At 35.9% G+C, this 27,947-nt stretch overlaps 2 protein-coding genes across 2 annotated transcripts in view; one reads left to right on the forward strand and one right to left on the reverse strand.

Moving 5' to 3' along the window:
* Nucleotides 1–27,388, forward strand: part of LOC123560083 (proliferation-associated protein 2G4-like) — a 42,351-nt gene extending 14,963 nt beyond the window's left edge. The window contains exons 2-13 of the mRNA XM_053516631.1: nucleotides 14,034–14,162; nucleotides 14,437–14,542; nucleotides 14,835–14,904; nucleotides 17,139–17,231; nucleotides 18,431–18,494; nucleotides 19,421–19,499; nucleotides 22,361–22,439; nucleotides 22,672–22,750; nucleotides 23,728–23,779; nucleotides 24,125–24,219; nucleotides 24,991–25,118; nucleotides 26,308–27,388. Coding sequence (XP_053372606.1) covers nucleotides 14,034–14,162; nucleotides 14,437–14,542; nucleotides 14,835–14,904; nucleotides 17,139–17,231; nucleotides 18,431–18,494; nucleotides 19,421–19,499; nucleotides 22,361–22,439; nucleotides 22,672–22,750; nucleotides 23,728–23,779; nucleotides 24,125–24,219; nucleotides 24,991–25,118; nucleotides 26,308–26,415 — 1,082 coding nt within the window. The 3' untranslated portion in view covers nucleotides 26,416–27,388. The remainder of the gene's footprint in view (nucleotides 1–14,033; nucleotides 14,163–14,436; nucleotides 14,543–14,834; nucleotides 14,905–17,138; nucleotides 17,232–18,430; nucleotides 18,495–19,420; nucleotides 19,500–22,360; nucleotides 22,440–22,671; nucleotides 22,751–23,727; nucleotides 23,780–24,124; nucleotides 24,220–24,990; nucleotides 25,119–26,307) is intronic.
* LOC123561044 (uncharacterized) lies at nucleotides 6,366–9,299 on the reverse strand. The gene is made up of 2 exons (XM_045353197.2): nucleotides 8,567–9,299; nucleotides 6,366–8,168 (listed from the first exon to the last, which is right to left on the reverse strand). The coding sequence occupies exon 2, from the start codon at nucleotides 8,141–8,143 to the stop codon at nucleotides 6,926–6,928; it is 1,218 nt and encodes a 405-aa protein (XP_045209132.2). The 5' UTR covers nucleotides 8,144–8,168; nucleotides 8,567–9,299; the 3' UTR covers nucleotides 6,366–6,925.
* Nucleotides 27,389–27,947: the final 559 nt, after the last annotated feature.

Here is a 27,947-nt window from a genome sequence, read left to right on the forward strand (position 1 = left end):
AGTTCATGGCTGAAGGACTACAAATGTTAATGTATCGATTCTTTATGTTCAATAAATATAAATAAAAGAAAGATGTATTTGCTTTGGTTATATATGTTTATTGAATCTTTTTAAATAGTGTTAACAATCGATAAAATCACTGAAAATGGGAGGGATTCCTGAAATCAGGGAGGGACAGCTGAATTTGTAAGGAGGAATCCCGCCAGGATTGTTAGAAAAAAAGTAAGCATCTAACCCTGAATATGAAATAAATATTTGCTTTATGTTTGTGTTTTGTTGTTGTTGTTTTTTCATTTCCAGAGTAGCCAATCTGATTAGCTCAATAGGTAGAGCAGTCGATCTACGGATCAAGTGGTCATAGGATCGTTAAATATCTTAATTTTTGTCGTATTTTTATGTATTTGTAAAACGCCATTGAATATGTTTTGCGTAAAAATAGGCGTTTAATCAAATAAAACAGTTTCAGTTTTATCGTTGAGTCCTATATCATTCATTCTCGCCGCTAATTCATGTGGAGAAGTTGGCAATTACTTGCGGAGAACATGGTTTATATTTGATTAAACATGAAACTTGAATGAAATCTTGCTGTGGATTCTCTCTTTAAATAATAATTTTAATATTGAATATTATTCAACAACCAACATTTATATTTCAAACTAAAACCAAGTAAAAGCACACTGGCCAGGAATATGATTTGCATCTTTGATCTGCATTGAGATTAATACCATCACCCCCTACCCCAGTCTAAAATTCTGGATTAACTGGAAATGCTAGACAATGGAGTTTTGACTGGTATGCCCAAATTGTGAATTAATAAAGCTGCAAGTGGTTGTTACTACTATCAATCCAGGGTTTTCCCTAGGAAATTTATGTCCCCCTAAATTTATTTTTCTGGAAAAAAAAGAGACTATTTTGGGGGACATGTTTGGATTTGCTTGAATACTTTGATACTCTTTTGGGCTTTTAATAGTTTAAATTGATTAACTTTTAATTAATTTGAAAAATTGTTTTTTGGGGGAAAACTCATGCCCCCCTTTGCTAAGAAAAGGGGGACATGGACCTCGAAAAGTGGTAAATTTACCACCTTTTTTGGGGCTAGGGAAAACCCTGTAAATCCCATCTAAAACCTGACTTTTCAAGACTCTGCAGGCCTCGACCTTAACTTTTTTTCAGCAGGTCCACCAACTGCTGAAATCTAGTAGACTTGCTCAGACTTTAGTGGACCTCCAATTCTATCACATAAATTGTGATGTTGTAGACGTCATAACTTCATATGACTCAAAGAAATAGGACTTATTTCTAAAATAATTAAAAATGAAGACTGTAGCAATCTGTTATCCTGAAAAATAATTATTTTGAAAAGTGTCCCAAAATATGGACACAATAATCATCATCCACCCGACGTCGACCCGTGTTGAAAGTGAAAAAAAACCAAACAATTATTGGTAATTATTCTGATGATAAACTAAGTAATTAGCCTTGTTTTCATCATCAATTAACACCCACTCAAAGAGCTAAAAGAAGTGTGTCGGTTATTATGGCATCTGGAGTGGAGATCAAAGCGGCATAGTTGCCCGAGATTGTCATGGCATTACGTCATGTTTTTTGCGCCATGTGACACATAACTGTCTGATTGTACTTTCTCGATTCCTTAAATTGTTGAGAAGAAATCAATAAAAAAAATTTTTCTTTATCTTTTTTTAAAAGCGAATGTGCAATATCCGAATAAACTGACATGTAAATGTGTCGTGAACGATGATAGTGGATAGCCTACCTCTGTGACCTATTTGCCCTCAAGGAATTTACATTATTGTTTGAAAAGAATGTCTAACAAAGTGTTGTGTCAAAAAATTCATGTACTATGAATAATTTAAAACTTATTAAAATCCGCAACAACATCATACTGCTTTATTTTAAAACCACATTTCTATTTACGTTCACGAGGTCACGTAACCTATTCTGCCGTGCTAACAGAAATCTGTTTGCCAAAAATCGTTTTACGCCATGTATTTAAATTGCTGCCGCTTTTTCATTATTTAAGATTTTTAATTGTGTTTTTTGTACATTCTGGTCAAGAGTCTGAATTTTATTACCATAGTATGTACCGTTTATTTACTTTAAGAAAGAAGTAAAAAATCAAGATCGCGCTGCTTGAAATTTTGCAAAACATTATATGAAAATCTGATCGTTTTTAAAGAATTTTGCCTACATTCCTGTCGATATCTTATCGAAATTGTTATAGAACTCAAACTGCATTAGTTCTCAAGCGGTGTTGAAAATTTGAAGCGATTACATTGAAAAATGAATGCACCATGCGCGTTTATTGTGTCAAAAGTAACCGCGATGTAAATAAGATATTACGATAGGGCGCACGTGTTTGTGGAATGGAAAATTACCAGCATGACGTTTTGATATTTTTACGATTCGCGGGTAAATTCCAGTCAATCCAGGTAATTTTGCCTGATGTATTAATTTCTCAATTTGGTAAAGTTACCACGTACAAAACCACTCGCCCGATCGGTGGAGTAGTCCATTCGTGCAAAGAGCTATAAAAATAATAATATATTTATTTGCAAAAATATGCAGCCCGATTTTACCGCTAAAAAAGTTTAGGGTCGGCGGTAAAAAAATAGGGTAGGTCGGGCCACCGGAAACAAAAAACTTTTTTTTTTTATGCCCAATGGAGATTACTCCCAGCAATTTTCCCGACCGAATATCGGACCCGTTCACAATTGCAGACGGTCTTTCACAATTTTCAATGGGTGTGAAAACCTTTAGAAATAGTAGAAAAACGTTAGAAGAGCGTTCAGTGGACCCGAGGTTCCGGTTTTGACCAGCAAAAATCGATAAAAACTCGTATCTGACCCGCAAATAATATGCCGTGGGCGTCTGCTTGTCTCGCGGTAATACTCTTTGATGCGTAACGAGTTCGAAAGCTCTGCCCCTTGTCAATCAAAATCCCAGTGAACTTCATACTGTTTGTCGACACCAGCGTAAGCATGACAGTAGGCGGAGCGTCGTATGTTAATTAGCTACTGACAGATGTCAATCACGCCACGCGCCGCGTGACACGTGGTTATCATCAGTATGTAATATAGATGATTGATAAACAATGCAGCGTCAGATTATCGTGTTTGTACATCTTGTTAATTAGCGGTAACAGCTTATGCTGTATTGTGTAATATGTGTTGTTAATTTAAAGTAATTATTTTATGTGCTTGATTCGATTAAATAAGCCGGTCAGCCGTTACGCAAATTTATTATCTTTGCCGAGGTATTTTGCTAGAGCAAAATAAAATATAAATGTTTTAAGTAATCAGATATTATAAGTATGGAATAGTTCTGGTAAAAAGATGAAATTTTATCAAGAATTTTTAATGTTTGCTTTCGTTTTTTTCATATTTGTCACACGTTTTTGCGATCGTGATTTTCGGACTTTCTTATCCTTTCTTACAAGATTGTCTGGTAGGAATAAGGTCAGTAATTCGGTCGAAAATGTGCTTCTGTGGTGTAGTCGAAAGAAGTCCATAATAAATAGATACTAATTTTCCCATTTTCTGCGCAAATTCGTGTAGAACGAGTGCTTTAATCACACTTTTTCGCTACTAGAATACATTCTGCATGAAATGAGACGGTTTTCATGTTCATACAACCCACATGGCAAGTTTTGCAGATTGAAACCGGAAGTAGGTGTTTATTGCGCGGAGGAGAGCAAATATGCGCCATTTTTAGGGTAGCAGACCACAACTGACTGGCATTTCACTAGGAACTATTCAACCCCCTATTTTCTTTTCATTTTTTCGTTAATTTGTGATAGAACTTTCATGAAAAATTGGTGTAGGAAAAAGTGATGTTCTCTAAAGATACGTAAAGACGACATGAAGTTGTCGTTTTTTATATGAAACAAAGAAGGATTTGAATTACTGACCTTTAACCTAGTACAATTGAAATAAAAAGCCAACAAAAGTATGCATTTAATAATAATATGATGACTCTTGCAAAAGCAACTCTTATTTTAAAGCATTTTTTGTGAATAAAAGCATGTGACCAGGTCACCTTTAAATATTCAATGGTTTGAGCATTTCAACTCTCCCCACCCACCTTGTTACAATGATAAGTGAACATTAGTGCAAGTCCATCTATTGCTAAGTGACAGTGTGTATAGTTGCTAAAAGTTGCAAGAATATGTAATAAAAACATAGTTTGAAGTGTTTATTATGCATAATTGTATATTCCCCCGAGTGAAAAAATCCCCCAAAACTGCTCGTCACGGGCTATTTTCTTCCCCCAATGACAGGCTGGGGCCTCTTCCCCCAGTCGTAAAAAAAACCCCTGACTTGGACATTATTCACAATTTCGCTTTCATTTACAGATTCTTTGTTGTTTTTCCTTTTTTGTTGCTGATTTTCTAACTTCTGACCTTTGCGTTTCTTTTCTTTTGTTGATGTCATTTCAGTGTTTATTTCAACTAGCACTTGTTTTTCTTTTGCCATGTGTTCAATTCTTAAGTCCTGTCCACCTTTCCGGGCTACTTTCAAATGAGAATTTCTTTCATCACTCTTCATCTGATTTAACCACTTAAACATCTGGGTCCTATTCCTTTTTAACAATTGTACACTTGAGTGGTGATGAAGCGATGCGTTTGGACGTCGCTTCTGGCTTGAATCTAAATCCCCAAAGTGATGTTCACAGCTCAGGTTTGTAACCATCACAAAATCTGTGCGCTTAACTTCTTTATCACATGATGTACCAAAGTACGTTCCACCTTCGAGGAAATGTTAATCACTGAAATCATAGCCTTTGCCACTATAACTATTGCTTGGTGAAGTAACTCTTGACAGTCATTCATTTGTGAAAGAGCTTGTCTGTATTTCTTAATATGCTGAAGTTCCCTAAGTTCAAGTGGATCTGTATCTGACCAGTGGGTTTCCAGGCACATAAACTGCTCAGGATTTGTAACACAGTCCTCCAGGAATGATTTCAGTTCAACAATATGAGGGGAAAGTTCAAGGTAATGCACTTTGCCAGAAGTCATAAGGTTCCAATAAGGTCCGGTGACTTTCACGTAGAACATACCGTAGCACTGAAGTAGGGTGCAGATAACATCTGATTTAAGATCAGCTTGTACAGACTGCAGGAGCATATTTGGTTTCTCAACTGTCTGGAGCACCTTCTGGAAGTCCTGCCGATGAAGAATAACTTGTGCAGAAGTTTCAAATATTGAATTAAATCGGTTATCCTTATAGTTACCGATGCAATATGCATCCCACCTGTCCTTTAATCCGTGATGATCTCCGGCCGGACCAAAGACATCAGACACGGTTCTAGCTGTTCTTTCCGCAACTGTCTCCTTTTTCCCCCAACACTTAAAGGGAATTCCTATAGTTTTTAATGCGCATCTTTCTGCGCAGCCGACACTTTCTATGGAAAACTGAACTGAAGTCAACATTTGTTGAAACATGTTACAGACAATCTTAAATATGAGGAATCTTGAATGAAATAACATTTTTGATAAGTTATATCAGTAATCAAATGTTGATACTGGTTTATTTTGTATTGACAAGTATCATGCCTGACAGGTATCTTGCTATTTTTTGTGGTTGTGTTTTCACATCGCATTTTAGTATAAAGACAGTGTTGTTCATATAATGTAAGATAATTGACTAAGTACTGATAAGACAATATCACCTTTCAGATTATTTAGTATGCAATTATAGAAAGAATTAAGAATTTTTAAAACTTTTTTTAAACTTTTAGCAGACATACAGGTAATCAATTTGGGCAGGTTCGCGCCATTTCCATCCGAACAGGTGTTTGTATTCTAGCGGTCTTAACATAAAATTTAGCCTGGTGACCCATACATTTTTAGCCATTTTTATGCTCATAATACAATTATCTATACACAAGAAAAAAAGTAAAAAATTCTATGAAAGAGTTTTTTCAAAATTTAAAAAAATATTCTTCACTATGGATATTTTTCATTGAAAAAAGTTCACAAAAGTGAATATGAAACAATATTTTTTTTTCATTTGTTCCCATCATTGTAAGGATAGAGTATTACAAATATGACTATGATATCAAGTAAGTATATGATAAAATCTGTAATAAGAAAAAAACGTATTGTGTTGCCTGGATGTAAATTTTGGTTGGTATTTATAAAAAAAGCAGAAAATTATGAAAATGTTCAAAAATCGCTGGCAGTTTCAGCAACAGTGGGTGTGTTCAAAGCAATTTTTCACAAAAACAAGCCTGGTGACCTATTGTTTTTATTTGTTCATTGTTTTCAGCACACATTTTCCTATCATATATATGAATTTAAAAAAAAATCTATGAAAGGAAAAAAAATATCGGAATTCTCTTTAAAGAATGGAATAGTATCACGCCCTAGCGGTCCAAGTTCATTAGTCATCTCTTTCAATCCAGGGTTTGTGTAACTATGGAAGGCAAGCAGGGTATGTGCCATACAGTGGAAGTGATGAACAATATCTTTTTCTTCTGTCTGACATAAAACACTATCTCGACATTCATCTAACAATTGATCGGCCTTCTTTTCATTACTAGATCTGTCCGACATAGTGAATGAAAGTTTTTCTAGGGACTTAACAACAAATGAATTTGCCTCTTCATCACCGTGCAAAGTTCTGTGCAAAGTTTCAAGTTCATTGAGATGACTTTTGGTAACGTCATTTATGGCCACTCCGGTTTCTCTGTTTACACGATTAAAACCTAGACTTATGACATCACCCGTGTCCAACGTCACTGATGTGTCCAGAATCTTCTGTTTTTTCCTGGATGTTCCATCCCGACTTAACCCCCAGTTGTGACAAGAGTCAATTTTGTCTGCGATGAATGATTTTGCCAGAAAATGGCCTTCATCAATAATTCTTTGAACAGTATGTGGATTGGGTAGTTCAGATTTTTTAAACTATTTTCCAATTAAATGTAAGCAGACACACTGGATAATAGGAGAAACTTTTTCAACGGCCACTTCAAGTCCGGCCAGTTCTATTACGCACATTCGAATATTCTCATTGTAAGTTTTACCGTCACTTTTTGTAGCTATTATATTTTTCGTATTCATAATCATTTTATTTTCACTTTGAATTTCCTTGATTTCTTCATTTCTTTCCAAGAGCTGAAGGCCCAGTGTCTTAATAGTGTCCTCGTGCTGTGCAATCGTTTCTAAGAGATCAGTTTCTTTGTTTGTGTTCTTTTCATCACAGCTTTTCTTTACCTTTTGAAGCTCAGTGTGCAAGTAGCTGTTGGTTTTCTGTGCATACAATTTTTTCTGCTTTTCACATTCAAGTTGTCGCTTAACAGATGCAGGCTCTGTCGTCAATAAATGGTTATTTGAGGTTAAATCTTGAATTGTTCTTTTATTATATTCAATATGCTCTGTGCACTTTTTCAATATTTTTTCTTGTTTGAGAACAGTGCGCTGCTCGTTTCTCAATGCGTGCAAGTTTTTCTTTGCTGTTTCATCGCGTTTGTTGACATTTCTGATCGAAAAATGACCAATTCTGCTCTCCAAGGACTGTATCAGTTCATATTTGCCTTCAGTGTCTCTTTGTAAACGATTGTTCTTCTTTTCTAGCACTTTGTAACTGAATTTTTTAAGATTTAGATCTTTCGAGTCAACATCACAATCGCTGTCTTCAAATATGGTTTGTACTGACACAGACTTTCTATCCGACTCTGGCACAGAATTTTGGACAGGCGCGGTCTCGATATTTAACAAATTTTGCAACTTATTGATTGTAGTGTCAATGTCATTTTGGTTTGAAGTGTTTTGAATGCACTCGGTCCGTGAAGTCGGTGGCACAAACACTTTTTCACAAAAATCTTGAACATTTTTGAAACCAGGCACTTTCTTTTTGCTGGTTAATTTCTTTTTTGCATCAAGAAGTCTCGTAATTTTTACATTTATGGCTTTGGAGTTAGAAGCACAAAATTCTACATTCAGTTTGCACAGTATCTTAAACAAATCTTCAATAGTTCTTCCACTTTTATCACAAAAACTTTTCAGTTCTATAACAAGACCATTTGGGACAGTGCTGCCTATGTTAGGAATGTTGGTTGATTCTTTTAATAACTCAGTTGTTAGATTAAATTGTTTGCAGAATGCACCAGGAAAGTCAGCCATACTGAGGAAACAGCAAACATCGAAACTGAAAGAAAGCAAAACAAACACAATTTAAGCCATATTTATTGATAATTTCTGGGTTCGTTGAGTTTTTTTTTTTGCTTCGTGACGTTGTCACCAAGGTACGAAAAGTCACGCTATAATTGGATGCGTTGGAACTTTGATATTTTTCGCAATTAAGCAATCAAACACATTATATGCGAAAATATTTCATAGTATTCATGATTTTCTTGCTCTGCTAGAATAAAATGCGTTTCTATATCGTAAACTTCGCTTTTCCAAGCAAAAAGCTCTCGCATCTCTGACAATGTTTCGTACACTGCGTAAACATGTTACGCCGGTCAAATTTATTTTGTAGATTTCACGCAAAAAAGTGAGTAATTGTTTAAAAACTGTGGAAAATTAAAGAAAATAATATCTTACCAGTTGATTTAAACCATTTTTGGATTTGTAGAAAATAGCAATCGCATGTAGTATCGAATATTTTAACGGTACAGTCAGTCAGCCGATTTCAATAATGGCGGCCATTTGTAACAAGTTGTGGCGCGCACGAATTTTCATCAATGGCAAACTTCAAATATGAATGCGGCCTACTAAATCACATCTGATTCGAATGATTTTGGTATCAAAATAAAATTTAGAGTGTGTAGAATCATTTTATATGCGTATATTTAGAGTAATTTTCAAATTCAGTTCTATAATTTTGGTAGACTTCAGTGGACTATATCTTCGTTACCGATAGGGATATGCAAATGAAACATGCGTCATTGTAAAATTCAGCCAATCAGCTTTCTAGAAATGTAGGCCGAATTAATATTCAAAAAGAAACAGGTGGCCGCAAAATTAATATGCACAAGTAGGTGTCACCCGCGGTAACTTCAGATCTGCAATTAACAGCGCGGCCGAAATTTTGATAAGTTGCGTAATTCATGCTAATATGTAATAAACACACACAACAGGAGCACCATAAAACTTATATCACTTTGAAGGCAATTTTATTAGCTTTTAATTGGTGGTAGCCATAAAACAGTGAGATTAATGATGATAACTTTATGAATATTTTTCTGAACAAGGTGTAAGAATTAGCCGATTTTCCAGCCGATTAGCTGATAAGCGCTTGGCTTATCAGGGTTGCTATACAGAGGTCTAAAGATGCACTTTATAATCATTTAACACACACATAAACAATTTTAAAAATACATTTAATTTATAAAATTATAAAATCCAATGTTCTGAAACTCACCATGAAAACTAGTCAATTTTTGTGCGCATTTTGCGGAAAAGTTATGTATCCAAACTGAAAATAATTTATATCATCATATGTTTGAATGTGTCCTTCAGGTGCTCCACCTATGAGCAAAAGAACTTATCCTCTGAGTTTTATGCTATTTGCTCTGGAATTTCATGAGTAAATTATAAATTTCAGTATTTTGTTGCAAATAAATTCAGTAACAAGGGGCTATGCAATTCCAAAAATATGTTTATTGTAAAACTCACTCAGTCCTATGAATGGAAAATGAACCAAAACATAGCTGATTTTGGGTATATTACATTATTTTTTATGACCCTTCATGTTCAAATGAAGAAATCCTTATCTAAACTGTCTCTATATTTTTTGGGAGGCAACAGAAAATCAAGAAAATGTACTTTATCAATTACATTAAACATATATTAATTTAGTATGGCCTAAGATCCACACTTTCCATGAGATTTCGGTGCAAGTCAGTAAAGTTTTGACATTGAGGGTTATTCAAACAGTAGCAAACACATTTGAAGTAGGACACAGATTGAAAAGATTGTAAATGTTTTATAAAATTTAAATACAAACAATATAGAATTACTAAGAAATGAACACATCACTCAAAACTCTTAATATATGAGGATGTAAAGTCTCAGAAAAAAGGACAAAGTAAACTTACATTTACTTTGAATTTTTTTAACGACCCTCATACTGCAAGCCGGTTTCAACTTTTTAGGGTGTCAAATATAGAATTTTATAATTTACTGATGAAATTCCAGAGCAAATAGCATAAAACTCAGTGGATAAGTTCTTTTGTTCATAGGTGGAGCACCTGAAGGACACATTCAAACATATGATGATATAAATTATTTTCAGTTTGGATACATAACTTTTAAGCAAAATACGCTCAAAAATTGACTAGATTTCATGGTGAGTTTCATATTTGATTTTATATTTTTATAAATTAAATGCATTTTTACAAGTGTTCATGTGTGTGTTAAATGATCAAAATGCATCTTTAAACCTCTGTAGCAGCATATCCTTTATAAAAGTAAATAATGTGACCAACCCTAATTTTGCGACGCCATCTTGGTTTTCCCTGTCAAGTTACCTTAAGTCTCCTAATAATGATGAAACTTAAAAGTCGAAAAAAACCTTAAATTGAAATGCTGGTTTGTATCACAGACACTTTAATTGGGTGTGCAAAAACACTATAAAATACACAGAATGGCAACTGGGGATAATCTTGTGTCATCTCGTGTTGGCGCATTATCTTATTTTAAAGCCTTTGCCGATTTGAACAGTCGTGATCAAATCAACAGAAGCTTACTGAAGTTTAAAACTAGTGGTACGCCTAGTTCTGTAAAAAAACGTCGGACTTCAATATTTTACGATTTTGACATTTCATATAGTCCGACGTTTTATCGAAGTTATGAATTTCCCGGTAGAGCGTTCCGCAAAATGTCTTGCGGAAGGTTTTACAAGTTCACTATGGAAGTGACTGAAAAGCGATAACTAAATACCAACAACGGACAAAGAAACCTATTTTACACATCAATTGAATATACTGTCTTACTGAAAATATTAAAGATTTGTCTACACTTTGAAAGTGAAATTTACATCCATAGTATACACTTTCGCAACACAACACGAAACTGTCAAATCATCTTTATTATAAAGAATGATTTTAGACGAAAAAATATTCTCACGGTCGGCTTTTTAAAAAAAATGTGGCTCGTTACTAACATATTGTCTATGTAGTATGCTTATGTTTATAATGGGTGTAACCAGCATTTATTGGTTGTAATTTAATTGAAAGTTATTTCAATAAATTATTAGTTCATATCAAAGCAGTTTGAAATTTTTATCCGATTTTCACCAAATGTTGTGACGATGTTTGTGGGCATAATTTCTCGGCCAAGTTCGATAACCAGCAAAATTGCTCCAGGCACTCTTGAGTTATGGCTGTTGAATTACTCAAAATATGCAGATTTAGCCTTGTCTGCCCTCTGAAGTCGAACAGTTTTCATCCAGTCTTCACCAAACTTGCTGACAATGTTTATAGGCATATCTCAGCCAAGTTTGATAACCAGCAAAATCACCCCTGGCACTCTTGGATTATGGTCCTTGAATAACTCTAAAAACTACGAAATAAGCCTTGTCCGCTCTGTAAGTCAAACAATTTTCATCCGATCTTCCACAAAGTTACAGATAATGTTTGTTGGCATAATATCTCAGCCAAGTTCGATAACCAGCCAAATAGCCTAGGCACTCTTGGATTATGGCCAAAGTATGGCAATATCTCCACTTTCGTCAAACACTCTAAAGACCAAAATAGTGGAGGAATTTTCATATGAAATTTTAATTTGTTGCCGGCTTATTTTGTTGCGAATATGAGATATTAAATTAAAGTGAAACTTTCATGTATCAAAAGGAGATTCAATTCCTCGTTGAGTTTTGTAAAAATTATCATATCTTTTCCAAACTTACGAATTTTGTACTGTATATGATAAACGTCTTCACGGCTTATGCGCAAGCGATAATATCAATAACTTTACATGACGATGTACTGTGATTTATCCTCCATTATTTTGGTCCTTCGAAATTTTGACGGTAAAATTGCCCGCCACAAATATAAAACTGTCGGATGATAGGGTCATATGTCTTGTTACAAGTTGTTGAAAAAATCCTCAAAATAATTGTTTGAAAGCTGTTACGCTTTATAGTTTACAAGCAATATTATCAACAATATTATTGAGCATGCATGCTTAGCTCAGTAGGGAGAGCGCAGATCTTCAGATAGTGGAGTCTTGAGTTTGATCCAGGGCAGGGCCTATGTTCTCCATGACGAAGTTGTAAAAGACAGTGTGTCTTAATTAAATCATTTGTCCTCCCATCTCTTATTATGTAGGGAACTTTGTAGTTACTTGTGGAGAACAGGTTTGTACTTGTGTAGAATCCAAGAACACTGGTTAGGTCAACTGCCTGCCGTTACAAAACTGAAATACTATTGAAAAGCGGTGTTAAACCCAAAACAAACAAACAGATAAAGTTGTAAGTGAAAAACAGTATATTTGAGAAAACTGAAGAAAACCTAAATATTTCGTTGTACAGATTTCTCGCCATTATTGTTCATATCTATAGTGTTACCTCATGATATTAGCTTTTTATCCCCCGCCGATGAAATCGGGAGGGGGGTATTGAAATGGCGTTGTCAGTCCGTCCGTCCGTCCGCAGCCATTTCTCAGTAACTACTTGGTAGAATTTCATGAAACTTGAAATAAACATGAACCAACATACTGCGATGATGCCCGTCAAGTTTTTTTTTTGATTGGTCAATTTCCCTCAGAGTTAATTGCCCTTGATTTAATAAAAAATGTCTGTCTGCAGCCATTTCTCAGTAACTAACAGGTAGAATTTCATCAAATTTGAAATAGACATGAACCAAGATACTGCGCTGATGCCCGTCAAGTTTTTTTTTTGATAGGTCAATTTCCCTCAGAGTTATTGCCCTTGATTTAATGAAAAATGTCCGTCTGCAGCCATTTCTCAGTAACTAGCCCGTAGAATTTCATCAAACTTGAAATAGACATGAACCAAGATACTGCGACGATGCCCTTCAAGTTTTTTTTCGATTGGTCAATTTTCCATTTAGTTATTGCCCTTTAATTGTTTAAAAATCCACAGATCTGTAGACCAACCAATTGGAAGAATTTCATTAAACTTCTTCCATTCTTTTCCATGAACATTTATTATAAACATGTGATGTTGTGTACCTACACCTGGTCACCACGTTACCTTGGTCCCCCCCCCCCCCCCCCCATTTTTTTTTTTTTTCATTTTTCGTTTTCTACCAATATTTATAATCAACATGTAAACTGTTGTATCCTCATTCCCCCCCCCCCCCCCCCACACACAAACAAACCATTCATTTTCTTTTAATTTGATTTGACTAATGAAATTATTTGCTTCTTGGTAACATTCTTAACTTTTTGCTGGATATATTTTTCTGCCGTTCCTCAGTTCCTCAACTCTGACCCTTTCGGCGGGGGATTCCAATTCATCGAATTTACTTGTTAAATACTGAAATTGTTGGATGTTTATTGAGCTTATGATACTTGAAAAATTATGTATACAACATTCTACAGTCGTCACTCGTCAGTAATGAAAAGTAGTATCTGCTTTTTAAAACCGGGGTGTGTCCATAATATGCAGTCTTAAAATGTTCTAAGTGGCAGAAACAACATTGTTCTAAAGTAGATATTTCTGAAACTGATAAAAAGTTTAGTTGTGAGTAACAGATGCAGCCTTATATAATGAAAAAAAATTTTTTTTGGCTCAATAAACAGGATCACACAATTATGATTTTATGTTTAAGTTTGTAATGGTCCTTTGAATGCAGTTTCTGAAAATGTTTAGGACATAAAAGTAACAGTTACATTGTATGATCTTGTATTTCTGGGAGGTCAAATTCTTTTACCCAATTTGAGTTTCTCAGAAACCTATAGTTAAAGTGTTGCATGTTTAAGTTTCTATGAAATAATATTGTCAGAAAATGACTGCAAAATATATGATATTAAACAAATTTATGGCCTTATGAAGTTTATACAATTCAGAGCTTACTGAAGCTGCCATCTGTACTCTTTGCAGGAATTTTGAAGGAGGTGATAGGTAAATGTGTAGATGGAGCATCAGTTCTCAGTATATGTGTGTTTGGAGATGCGAGATTGACGGAAGAGACTGGCAAGGTGTTCAAAAAAGATAAAGAAATGAAAAAAGGTACTGTAAATTTAAAATTTCTTTGACATTTATTTGCCATTTTGGCAGAAGTATAAAAATCTTATCTCTTATAAAATGTAGACTGAAGCTCGTGGATAACTGAAATTAAGGAAAAGTAACCACAAATACAAATTGTAAGTAAGAAACTGAAGATGCTTTGAGGTGCTGAATCCTCATTTAAAGAAAATTCACGCAGATATCTATAAAACACTGGTTTCTGTAATTTTCAGTACCATAGCAAAATTTTATGCTTTTATATGTTATGTCATTGCAGGTATAGCCTTCCCGACTTGTATCTCTGTGAATAACTGCATATGTCACTTTTCTCCACTCAAAAGTGATCCAGATGTGACAATAAAAAATGGCGATGTTGTCAAAATGTAAGTGTTTCTAATTTACAGATGTACATCTTTCGTTTCCAACATTTTCAGATATTTTTAGGATTTTTTTAAGCACTTAACTTGTTTAACATTACCAAAGGCAAATGGGTTCTAATCTGCTCATCCGTCAACCAGCCATTGATTTTAGACTAAGACTAAGAGATGCACATATTTAATACCAAATGTAAGATCAAAGAAATTGTTCATTTAATTAACATTTCTGACCAGTACTTTGATTATTCTATTTGGATATTGATGTTTTCCATTCAGACTGAAACAATTGTTATTTCAGAGATTTGGGTGCACAAATAGATGGCTTCATAGCTGTTGTTGCTCACACATTGGTAGTCGGAGCATCTGAAGTAAGTTGATTTCTTCAAGACATAACTGGACTGCAACTCGTGTATGAGTCTTGTGTTAGCTTTTAGGAGCCTCCATGGATGGGTGGTTGTAATTGCTGGCTGAGAATTACATGCTTTTATCCATAGTGGTTTTCAAAACCTATTGAAGAATTGTTTCAAGTGAGGAAGTTGTCCAGCTGGCTTATAGAACTTCATTAACTATGTCCTTGGGCTACTTCTGTGACTGGCTCTATCAATGTATCTGTGCCTGGCTGTACCTTTGTGTCTCTGTATCTGGTTTATCTAGCATGACTCTGTGTCTTGCCTTACCTGTGTTTCTCAGTCTGGCCTTACCTGTGTGTCTTTGTCTGGTCTTACCTGTGTGTCTCTGTGTTTGACCTTACCGGTGTGTCTCTGTGTCTGGCCTTACCCATGTTTCTGGCTTTATCTGTGCGTCTCTGACCGTACTGATGTGTCTCTATGTCTGGCTTTAATCTGTGTGTCTGGCCTTAATCACCTTACCCATGTGTCTCTGTGCCAGGCTTTTCCTGTGTGTCTGCTGATGTTGGTCTTATTGTGTGATCTCAGTTCTGGCCTTATCGTGATCTCTGTGTCTGGCCTTACTGTGTGTCTCTGTCTGGCCTTATGTGTGTCTCTGCCTGGCCTTACATGTGTCTTGCTTATCTTGTCCTGGCCTTACCGATGTGTCTCTGTTTTGCTTCCCGTGCTTGTTCTCTCTGTTTCTGGCTTTATCTGTGCGTCTCTAACCGTACTAATGTGTCTCTATGTCTGGCTTTAATCTGTGTGTCTGACCTTAGTCGCCTTACCCATGTGTCTTGCTTTATCTGTGTTTCTCTGTGTCTGACCTTACCGATGTGTCTCTGTGTCTGGCTTTATCTGTGTGTCTCTGTCTGGCCTTACCCATGTTTCTGGCTTTATCTGTGCATCTCTGACCGTACTGATGTGTCTCTATGTCTGGCTTTAATCTGTGTGGATCTGTGTCTGGCCTTAGTCGCCTTATCCATGTGTCTCTGTGTCAGGCTTTTCCCGTGTGTCTCTGTGTCTGGCTTTATTTGTGTGGTTCAATGTCTGGCCTTACCGATGAATCTCTGTGTCTGGCCTTACCTGTGTGTCTCTGTCTGGCCTTACCTGTGTGCCTCTGTCTGGCCTATAGGTGTGTCTCTGTGTCTGGCCTTACCCATGTGTCTTGCTTTATCTGTGTTTCTCTGTGTCTGACCTTACCGATGTGTGTCTGTATCTGGCTTTATCTGTGTGTTTTTGTGTCTGGCCTTACCGATATGTCTCTGTGTCTGGCCTTACCCATTTGTTTCTGTGTCTGGCTTTTCCCGTGTGCCTCTGTGTCTGGCTTTATCTATGTGGCTCAGTATCTGGCCTTACCCATGTGTCTTTGTGTCAGGCCTTACTGCGTGTCTCTGTGTCTGGCCATACCAATGTATCTGGCTTTATCTGTGTGTCTGTGTTCTGCCTTACCGATGTGTCTCTGTCTGGCTTTATCTGTGTGTCTCTGTCTCTGGCCTTATTGATGTGTCTCTGTGTCTGGCTTTATCTGTGACTCTGTCTGGCCTTACAGGTGTGTCTCTGTCTGGCTTTACAAGTTTGTCTCTGTGTCTGGCCTTACAAGTTTGTCTCTGTGTCTGGCTTTATCTGTGTGTCTCTGTGTCTGGCCTTACCAGTGTCTCTTTGTGTCTGGCCTTACTAATGTGTCTCTGTGTCTTGCTTTATCTGTGTGTCTCTTTTATCTGTGTATCTGTTTGTCACTGTGTCTGACTTTATCTGTGTGTCTCAGTATTTGGCCTTACTTTTGTGTCTCTGTGTCTAGCTTTATCTGTTTGTCTCTGTGTCTGGCTTTATCTGTGTGTCTCTGTATCTGGCTTACCTGTGTGTCTCTGTGTCTGGCTTTATCTGTAGTATGTCTGCCTGTACCTGTGTTACCTGTTATTTCAAATCCTTCTCATATCTTTAGCATGGTAAGTGACCTCAAATGGCAAGTTCCATTATTCTGGCTTACATTTTGGCAAAATTATGCCCCTTTTTCAACTCAGAACATTTTGCAATTTTTAAGCTTTTCTATTTAACTAGTTTTGTGTGGAAAGGTTTTGAATAATCTAGCCCCTTGTCATAAGACAGCACTTGTTATTTACAATGTTTTCAGTTTTGAGAGAGGAACTTAAGTATGTAATGTTCAATCAGAATGAAATGTAAATTTCACTGTATATAAATTTTAATGTTTGTAGGAAAATAAGGTGTCTGGTCGTAAAGCAGATGTGATGATGGCAGCAATCAATGCAGCAGAAATAGCGTTAAGAATGGTGAAACCAGGTGCTGAAGTAAGTATGTTGATATATGTAGTCTGCATTCAGGACTGCAGCAATCCGTATTGCAAAATTTGATGTTCAGGCCTTAACATTAGCACTGTCCCAGGATCCCATCATCCCAAGGATCCCAAATTCTAGTGAGGGACACTGATTGGGTCGAAGCTGGGTGTTCCTCAGGGGTTGCCTGTTTTTAAATATTAATAAAGTTGTAATCCCATGTTCAGTGATGGATTACATTCAATGATTTATTGAATCAAACAGCTGTGCAAATCAACTGAAACATGACTTTACTTTTGTTTTAGATGACAAAGAGCTAAATTTCTGGTGAATTTATTAACTGCTTGGTATGTGAGATGACCTTGATAACCAAGGAAAGAACTTTGCCATGTATTGAAACAGCTTTTTTGTTTCACGACCTTGGGGGAGGAGGGGGGAACAGTTGCAAAATTAGTGGATTTTTTTCAGGGACAAAAAATGAAAAAATAATCATGCAGCATGTCACACCAATGAAAGCAAATAGGCAATTCTGAAATAACTGTAAAAAAGAATGCAACTGTCAGGTGTATAAGGAGGAAAAAATGTATGTTGTGTTAAAACTTGTGTTAAATACCTAATTGATGGTTGTTTAATCTCTGGCAGCAGTAACTGATCATAAACATGGCTGATTGAAGCAAGAGCGGAATAAAGGTTTATCAATTTTGGTTAGTAAAAGTACAGTTTCATCCTATCAAACAGGAGGATCCCAAGTGTGGGTGTAGGGGGGCGTCTGGGACATCACTGAAAAAAGGCCTGATGTAAGACAGTACTAGTATATATTAGAATTATTATACCCTTAACCATGTACAAGTCAATGATTTGAAATGAAGGGAAACTGTTTCTTAATGCAGTTTGAAGTAGTTGATGCAGATTTCTTAAATCTAGACCATTTTAAATGGTGATCAGTGAAACATGAAACTGTGGAATGAAAATTTTCTTATGTTGGGTTGCAAGATCCATTGTGTGAACCTTAAGGTTAGTACAAAGAATGTAATCTTAAGTGGGCAGAAGTTTGGCATTTGTGAGTTCGTGAAAAAATTGCTGATTTCTAACAGCTGGAGATGGGCAGTGGTTCAATTCAAACACATTTTTGAATTGAGATGACACCTGTTGTCTTAAAGTAGTTGTGTTGAAGTGTTACTATGATTTTAGCTATCAGTTCTTGTTATTTTCAGAACTACACAGTAACAGATGGAATACAGAGGGTAGCTGATTCATTTAAATGTAAACCTATAGAAGGTGTGTACTTTTTTGTACATATGCTGTGGTAGTCGGTAGCAAATCACTCGCTTGTCGGTCATCTTAAAGTGCCTCAGAATAATATTTGTAGAAGATACAGGGTCTTCTCCCAATAAAGTTGAAAAAGTTGTAGGTGTAGTTTAATAAACAGTAAGGAACAGAAGATTTTCGAAGTATTTGCTGCCAGTTAAGGTTGCAAAGTTACAGTTATTTCCTTCCTGACTACCGTTGATCCGAAACTAAAGCAGGGCGTTGAATCTTTCATGTGATGAAGCTGTCTGGATGAGTTTCCAGGATCAGTGTTTTACGCTGCCTGCAATTGTCTAGAGTGATCCTGTTAAATTATGATTCTAATTGTGTTGGTGGAGCTGTAAACTCAACACATGAAGTAGAGGCAACAAGTCTTACAAGCTGAATAGTATAGTAGGGAAGCAGCTTCATAACCCCCTTGTGAAATATTGGCCTGTTCAGTCACAAATGTCCCAGACAATGTCAGTAGTCTGGCCTTTTTCCCATCAGTTTGGGAATGCCACACCATTTAAATGGGGAAAAGGTCATTTGAAACTTACCTTGTAATCTATGTATAGATATTTTTGGGGTATGTGTGGAATTGTTAATTCTGTTTTAACAGTTAGGGCTGTTATCTTGATCTAAATACACATGAAAACTTTCAAAGCAGAAACCAGAAAACTAACAATCATTTTAAGATTTTTTTGTTCAGAATTGGGGGGGAAAAAATCATTTTACCAGTGGAAGCTTTACAGGGAAAAAGCCTCCATTACTCATGTATTAAAAAAAGAATGCAGAAAGTTCAGTCCCTGTCTGGTCATGTGGGGCAGGAACATGATGATAGTATGGAACCGTGGAGCATTTGCTGTTGGGTAATTGAAGTTCTGTTGAAAGTATATATATATATATCATTGCAGGAATGTTATCACATCAATTAAAGAAAAACGTTATAGATGGTGAAAAGGCAATAATACAGAACCCTTCAGAAAATCAGAGGTTGGTTGTATGATTATTTGGTCCACATTGAAATTTGATAATGTCGTTCATTTGAAATCGTTAAATATAATTATACAAAGGGGCAGCTGTGTCTGATTGTCGCCAACTGAATCTGCCCCTCACTGCTTAGGATTTGAAACATTGCATCTCACTGGAAATTTCAAAGAAAGGTGTTTTGTTCCCCTATCAGAAGCTGGAGAGATCCTTGTAACCTACTATTGTGTCAGTATGATCACACGAGAGTATAATTATTCATATGAGGAATCAATCGGGGCTGATTTAGTGAATGCGGCTGGTTCTATTCAGGCTACATCACATGACTGAAATAATGCCAGGGGAGTCACCTGGTGTCTTTTTATGCCCCGGCATTTACTGATGTGGGAGGCGTATAGTGATTGTCCTGTTCGTTCATTCGTCCATCCGTACGAGGTTAACCAAATGGGACCGTTTCGTCTAGCATCAATACCCCTTACTAGAATGACTTGATACTAATGCAGATGTAACCTGTGACCATTCCTCATCTTCAAACATCACCTGACCTCAGTTTGACCTTGACCTCGTTTTGGACTTAGGTTGTTTATATGGGCAATCTCTTGGTTAACCAAATGGGACTACATCAATACCCCTTACTAGAATGAATTTATACTAATGCAGATGTAACTTTTGACCATTCCTCATCTTCAAACATCACCTGACCTCAGTTTATTAAACGTAGCTCCTTGTTTCTCATTATTTTAATGGTCCAGATCAAGTCAAATAGTGATGAATAAGAATTATGTCATAATGTTGGTGTCAAAGTAATACGTATTAGAAGTATTCTAGAAATAGTTTGTTTGTACATTCAGAGAACTTAACACTTTTTGTACTGGTATAATTTTATCCTCTTCCTTTTTCTCAGAGAAAAGCATTGTCACAACTGTTACAGTTTTTGTGACATTAATTAATTAATTATTAATTAATATTCTTGTCTACAGAGGAATTCAATTATCATCTGGCATAGAATGGCCACAGATTCCTTGATTTCAGTATTGTCTTTTGTCCTTGGAGTATTGAGATGCATATCCATTAACAGAACCTGTGTGTGCCTGGATAATACATGTACTTGGAGCTAAGCTCCCTCACTGGCCCGATGGCAGGGTTGATTGGTTCCCAGCTTGTAGTTCTTGTGCAGAATCAGGCTTTCTTATTGCCAGGTCAAAATTGATTGGTCAGTTATTCTATATGTTTTGAGAGTTATTAGCATTACAGCCTACCCTACCCTAGAGTATTCAGCTGAATTTTTCTTAGTACATGTCACAAATCAATCCTTAGGTTGCCTTCATCAGGTTGAACTCTTTTTGACATGGGTAGCAATCAAACACTGTTGAATCGAGTATGATGTGATCATGCCCTCATTGTTTGTGTACCCGAGTTATGCAAGTTGAACATTGCCTTTGAACGGGGCTAGTTGGGTAAAACATGGTGGATAACAAATTCAAGAACAGGGGAGAGATTGGGTTTTTATGCCCCCGGCATCTACTGCTGTGGGAGGCATGTAGTGATTGTCCTGTCCGTCCGTCCGTACGAGGTTAACCAAATGGGACCGTTTTGTCTAGCATCAATACCCCTTACTAGAATGACTTGATACTAATGCAGATGTAACCTGTGACCATTCCTCATCTTCAGACATCACCTGACCTCATTTTGGACTTAGGTTGCTTTATATTGGGCCATCTCCTGGTTAACCAAATGGGACCGTTTCGTCTAGCATGAATACCGCTTACAAGAATGAATTGATACTAATACAGATGTAACCTGTGACCATTCCTCATCTTCAAACATCACCTGACCTCAGTTTGACCTTGACATTGACCTCGGGTTGAACTTGGGTTGCTTTGTATCGACAAGGATGCCACCGTGGGCATCAAGTGTTTATTGAACGCAGCTCCTTGTTCCAACTTTAAATGCTGGGAAGTTTTCATTACCTTAAATTGTGTCTGCGAGACTAAGCAAAAAAATAAAAGTAAGGAGTCATGGCTAAGTAGTGATCTAAACAGTTGTCTCAGATCCCTTGAATGTTAGCTCTTGGAGGAAGCATAACTCTTGGAAACAACACCATAGGATTATTCTTCTTTTCTTCCCTTTCATTTTGCAATTAGAAATTTAAACAACACTGAGCTGTTGTAAAATTTGTGTCGGCCAGTAGTGCTTACAAAGCTGTCATTTGTTGATGCTATAATTATTTGATTTCATAGGTTGTAAATGTGAAGAAAACCTGTGTGAATCTTTAGTATCGCATCCAAATATGAAAAATACCTTTTATAAACATGTGAAACAGTCCGAAGACCTGGCCCCGTGTTCACAGAACAATTTTCGGTCTCTGCTGAGTTTGAGTTTGAAATTTTAATATCAATTTTACTAAAACTTCAAGGTTAATTTCCAACTGAGGCTGACTATTAGTACGGAATAGCCACTTGAAAATAGTTATTAACTTAAAAATTAGTTTTAAACATGCTATTTAGATATAATTAAATGACAAATAAAGTTTCATTATCAAACTTAGCTGAGATTGAAAATGTTTTGTGAAAACGGGGCCAGCTAAATCACCTCTAGAGGTGTTTGAATTACTAAAATTTGAGAAAATTGACTGTGTCCTGTCGCAGACTGAAGTCATTCTTACCAAATGTTCACAAAAGTTTGTCACAATGTAAGTGGGCATAATATATTTGTTATGGCTTTTATTAGTCAAAATTATGAAAGTTGACAACTTGTCTGCTCAGTTAGAAATGTACTTTAAATGTCAAAAGTAATTTGCTGTGAGAGGCGTATATTGTGGCAATTCGTCATTCTACTAATCTAGGACTTATATAAATCTTTTCCAGAAAAGATCATGAAAAATGTGAATTTGATGTATATGAAGTATATGGTATAGATGTGTTAGTCACTTCAGGAGAAGGAAAGGTAGGTTAGAAATCTGTTTCTTGTTGAAACTCTTTAGTTAAAGCAGCTTTTACTCAATTATATAGTGTCTTCAAGTATCGAAGAACAGCTATTGAACTCAGATGTTTCAAAAACTCAAAAAAGTTGAGAATGCATTACTGACATGTTTAGTATATAATAAAGTAATAACAATGATTATGTTTAGAAAAGCTTGATAGTGTTTGAATGATGGAAAATAACTACATATTTACAGGGGAGAGAATCAGATACCAGGACAACAGTCTTTAAAAAGAAAGATATAGTATATCAGCTGAAAATGAAAGCCTCTAGACGTAAGTACATGTATTTCAAATTTATATATCTTTCTCAAAGCTGTGGCTTCTGAACCTTGTTTGTGGTGTTAAGTACTTTTTTTATTTGAGAAAGACATGCACCTTGCTTACAGAATATCTGTGCCCAAAAGGGTACCTGGGATCTTCCTTTGCCATCAAAAACTGGAGACGTTGCTGTTGGAGTTCAAATTGGGTTGGTCGGACTTAAAACCAACAAAACAAATGTACTTTCTTCATTATTTCATGTGATGACATTCAGTCTATAACAACAGATTATTTGAGTTTTAATGCAGGTGAAATGTTATGGGACTTTAAGAATGTAGTATAATTTTGCAAGTGAAGGAGTGCAATATCTTTTAATTAAAGCTAATGATTATCTTTTTAATATGTATTCACAGTTTTTAATTGCGCTTTACCCATAGTAAAATTGAAAATATTGACATCAGTCAATTTTTCACATCAGTTTGACAAAACAGGGAAATTGCAAACATGATTGCACCATTTAAATTTGATCTGGAGTTCTGTCCCTTTGCATTTGAAATCTTGTTCATATGATGTGGAGTATGATTATTTTGACAGTTCGTGAGGGAAGTCTGTTGCAAGAAAAGTTTATATTTGAGTGACTATTAAGATAACTTTTAACACTGCTGGAAGAACTACTGTGAAGATAACTATTAACACTGCTGGAAAAACTACTGTAACACATTTCCAGTGTCAAAAGGGTTTCTTGTTTGAAAGTATTCCTTAAAATGTAACAGTGGGACTGTGACACTAAAATGCTTCCACCAGAATGAAGTTGAACATTTGAAAGTACTTGATAGTTTTCAACCATAGGGGCTTATATCTTATATCTCTGTAAGTGTGGTAACTTTTGAGCGAATGTGAATCAAATATTGCTCATTCAGTTGTCTTCTCATATCTTTTCCTTAGCTGTTATTTATTATATATTGAAACATTTACTAAATCGTTTATTACAGAATTTCTCAGTGAGACAGAAAAGAAGTTTGGTCTAATGCCATTTACACTCAGGTTAGTGATTTTGAGATGTTGAGAAACACATTAAAAATACCAGAATTGTGTTCCATTTAGTGAAATGAGACTTGTATTATTTGGAGAGGTCTGTATTAATTGGCAGTAGCAATCATTTATGTGACATAATGGGTTTCATTTTTTAATAGTTTACTGAAATGTAATATTAAAACTGTTTATGTCTTGTGCTTAAATAAACTCACAATAGATGATACATGCATTTGTAGATACAATAACTAATGCATAATCTTCTGTGGCCAGTTGGGCTTGAAAACAAAGTAAAAGCAAGAACATATCTAATCTAGATCTGAAGAATACATAAAAGGCAGGTTGTTTGTTATTCAGGTTATTTGATGAAGAAGTGAAGGCTAGAATGGGTGTTGTTGAGTGTGTCAAACATGATTTGGTGCAACCATTCAATGTGCTCTATGAAAAAACAGGTAGGATTTTATTTATACTTGTGTTTTAGACATGCCTTGTATTGCTTGTTGTGCTATGATCATTATAGTTTTTAAAAGCCATCTTGACATTTGATCAATAAAAATAATTCAACTTTGTAACATGGTAAATGAAGGTCAGATGACATTTTGGTAATTTTTGCCAAAATCCTCAAAGTTTGGTGGGCTTTTGGTAGAAAGAATACAGAGAGGTTATTATATTAATCCAGTAAAAACTCAGTCTAAGCAGCCATGTTGCAAATAATATACAATGTGTCTCCCTGCACTTTGGCTTGGTGTTATATTGTCTGGTCCTTTGGTGGTCATGAAGTACTGTACAGTCAATTTTACTGTATTAGAATTCCACATATGCCAGTGCTAGAGGGCATGACGGGTGTTGCACGTTTCATTTCCTCGCATGGACAGACTCTAACCAAGTGTGCTATTATTTTGCCTGGCTTCACATCTTGTTTAAAAAGCAGTAATGCATTTTAGAAATACTGGCAATAATTTTGAGACACAAGTTTAACAATAATTCTGAACTATGCATAGCAAATATTCTGTTCAGTGGTTTTTAATGGTTAAGATAGCTGGGTGCAGTGCCTGACAAAAATTGTCAAGATTTCGTTGCAGCTGTACTGAGACTGAAGTTTGTAAAATACTGTTCTTAAGCAGTACTACTCAAAACTTGCCAGTGAACCTCTACTTTGCCCAGTCATCTGTGAACAGTAAGTTATGATTTTTTCATTATTCACTGTTGTGTTGTTTTTACAGGGGAAGTTGTGGCTCAGTTCAAGTTTACTGTGATTCTCATGCCAAACGGACCACTGAAAATAACAGGCCTTCCATTTGACACAGATTTATATCAGTCAGAATACAGTGTACAAGACGAGGATCTAAAGGTACTTCTTGGATCTGGGAGTTCTAGGTTAAAGGGATTTTGCGTAAAATGATAATGTTTTGGTATAATTTTATACAGATTAAAAGAATTTGGGTGGGAGGGCACTTAAAAGTTGCCCTTGTCCATCCATCCATCTGTCCGAATTTGTGGTTCATATATCAAAAAAGTATTTGACACAGGGCCATCAAACCTGACAAGATTGTTAGTCAGCACGGGAAGTTGTGCACCAGGGATTATAATTTGGATCTTACACTACCAGACCAGAGTTATGGCACTTGACTTAGGTAAAAAAATATGCATAATAAGGGCCAAAGTTTGTGTCGAAAGTATGTCAGAAGGTATTTGACCAAGTATTGTGAAACAATACAGGAATATTACTCAGCATGTGAAGTTGTGCACCTGGGGTTTTGTTTGAGATATCACTCTGCCAGACCAGAGTTATGGCCCTAGACTTGGTCACACATACCTCAAAAAGTGTTTGACCTAGTCATGAAACATCATAGGAATATTATTCACCATATGAAGCTGCTGTGCACCTGGAATTTTGTTCGGGAGTTCTTTGGTAAAACTTGTCAAAAATGTGCATAAATGGGATTAAATTTGTGTCGCATGTAACATGTAAAAGTTTTAAGTTTGTGTTTCATATGTCTTAGAAGATACTTCACCTGAGTCATGAAATCATGTAGGAATATTATCCAGCATGTGAATTTGTTCACCTGAGTTTTTTTTTAAATTTCACTTTGCAAGACCAGAGTTATGGTCCTTGACTTAGTCAGAAAATACATTTGTGCCCCATGTATCTTAAAATGTACTTGACCTAGAGTCATAAAACATTAGAGGATTGTTTTATAGTAAATCAAGTTGTGCACTTGGTGTTCTCTTTGGCATTTCACTCAGCTAGGCTACACCAGGAGAAACAATTCTCATATTAAAGTTTTATAAAGTTTTTACTGGCAAAGCTGTAATTCAGAGTCAAGCACTGAGAAAAGTCAAGCGTGCTGTCTTCCAGACAGCTCTTGCTTTTTACGTATGTTTTTGTTACAATTAAGGTTTATGTGGTAAGGGTGCTTGGCATGTCATTAAGGCTTGACCAGTCACTGCAAATTGAAACACCATTATACACTATATGGTGTAAATAGTCCATAAAAGCATTGTAAATTCTTTTTACAAATATTTCGTTGGTATTTCAGGCTCTACTTGCACAGTCCGCTTCACGAAAAGCTGCAAAAAAGAAGAAGAAACGTGCAGGAAAGGCTGTGGCAGAGCAGGCAGAAGGCGGAGTAGAGATGGAAGCATGATAGAGTGCCGTCATTCATAAATAAATTATTGTACATTAACGCATACTTGAAGAGTGCTGAAATTTTAGTTAGAAATGTTGAAAAGTGCTATGGAAGTTTACAAGTTATTGTGATAAATCCTGGGACAGGTTTACATAGTTGACTTTATATGCATTTTGTAATTTGATAGGAGCTAAACTTAAAAGTGCCAATGTTAAGACAAGCATCAAATAATGTGGCCATGAAATAGGTTGAAGTCTCAGTATCTTCAGCCAAAAAAAAAAAAAAAAACCTGAAAAAAAACCACTAAAAAACAAAACTGTATCAATTGGCAGAAATCAAAAGTATTCTTTTTTTAAGATTGGTTAAAGAAACTGGTTATAGTCAATTTTGTTAGGTGTAACAGACCTTTGAGATATAGTTATATTTACTGTCTGAGTTCTACTTTTTTATCAGATGGCTTGTTAGTTAATTAGTTACTTCTTACTGCTTCAAAATCATTACATTGGAAAAGGGTGCAGAAACTTAAAAAAAAGCACGAAAGATAGAATGTTTATGCATCCAGGTCTAAGACATTTCAGGGCATAAAATGCTATATAAAAATATGCTTTTGTATATCTGTTAGTGCAACTTATTTTAAGGAAGTATTTGAAGACTGATCAATTGTAAACTTGAAAGCTTGTAAGCTTAAGACGATTATACCATTCGGAAAAGTATGTACTGGAAACTGGAAGTTGGGGAAAAAGGTACAGATACCTGTATGGTTTAAAATTTACGTTTTGAGAACACCTGCTGTTACATGATATTATTTATTTTTTCTCAGATTTGCATTTTCCTTTGCAAAATAGAATTTGGAAGTTTGAATTGTATAAAACTCTGCATTGAGATGAAGGGCATTTATTAATGATTTTGCTGAAGGATCCTTTTGTGTTGGTGTCCATCCTAAATTTCTTATATTTTGAACAGCATGAATTGATAAAATAATTAAAGGAAATCTTTTTTATTTTTATTACTATTGCCTGTATACTGCATCAATTAACAACGCCTTGGAGTTGCACCACATACACCTGTCTCGTGTTTTTAGCTCACCTGTCACATAGTGACAAGGTGAGCTTTTGTGATCACCCTTCGTCCGTCCGTGCGTCCGTCAACAATTTCTTGTCTGCATGATAGTGGTTTCATATATGATTTTATTTTAGCCAAACTTGCACACAACTTGTATCGCCATAAGATCTCGGTTCCTTTCTTGAACTGGCCAGATCCCATTATGGGTTCCAGAGTTATGGCCCCTGAAAGGGCCAAAATCAGCTATTTTGACCTTGTCTGCACAATCGCAGCTTCATTTATGATTTGATTTTTACCAAACTGGCACACAATTTGTATCACCATAAGATCTTAGTTCCTTTCTTGAACTGGCCAGATTCCGTTATGGGTTCCAGAGTTATGGCCCCTGAAAGGGCCAGAATTAGCTATTTTGACCTTGTCTGCACAATAGCAGCTTCATTTATGATTTTATTTTAATCAAACTTGCACACAGCTTGTATCACTATAAG

The sequence above is a fragment of the Mercenaria mercenaria genome, chromosome 10, assembly GCF_021730395.1.
Source record: "Mercenaria mercenaria strain notata chromosome 10, MADL_Memer_1, whole genome shotgun sequence".
Lineage (NCBI taxonomy): Eukaryota > Metazoa > Mollusca > Bivalvia > Venerida > Veneridae > Mercenaria > Mercenaria mercenaria.

Excerpts from the sequence above, each read along its gene's own strand:
- LOC123561044 (XM_045353197.2), bottom strand. The coding sequence starts at position 8,143 with ATGGCTGACTTTCCTGGTGCATTCTGCAAACAATTTAATCTAACAACT.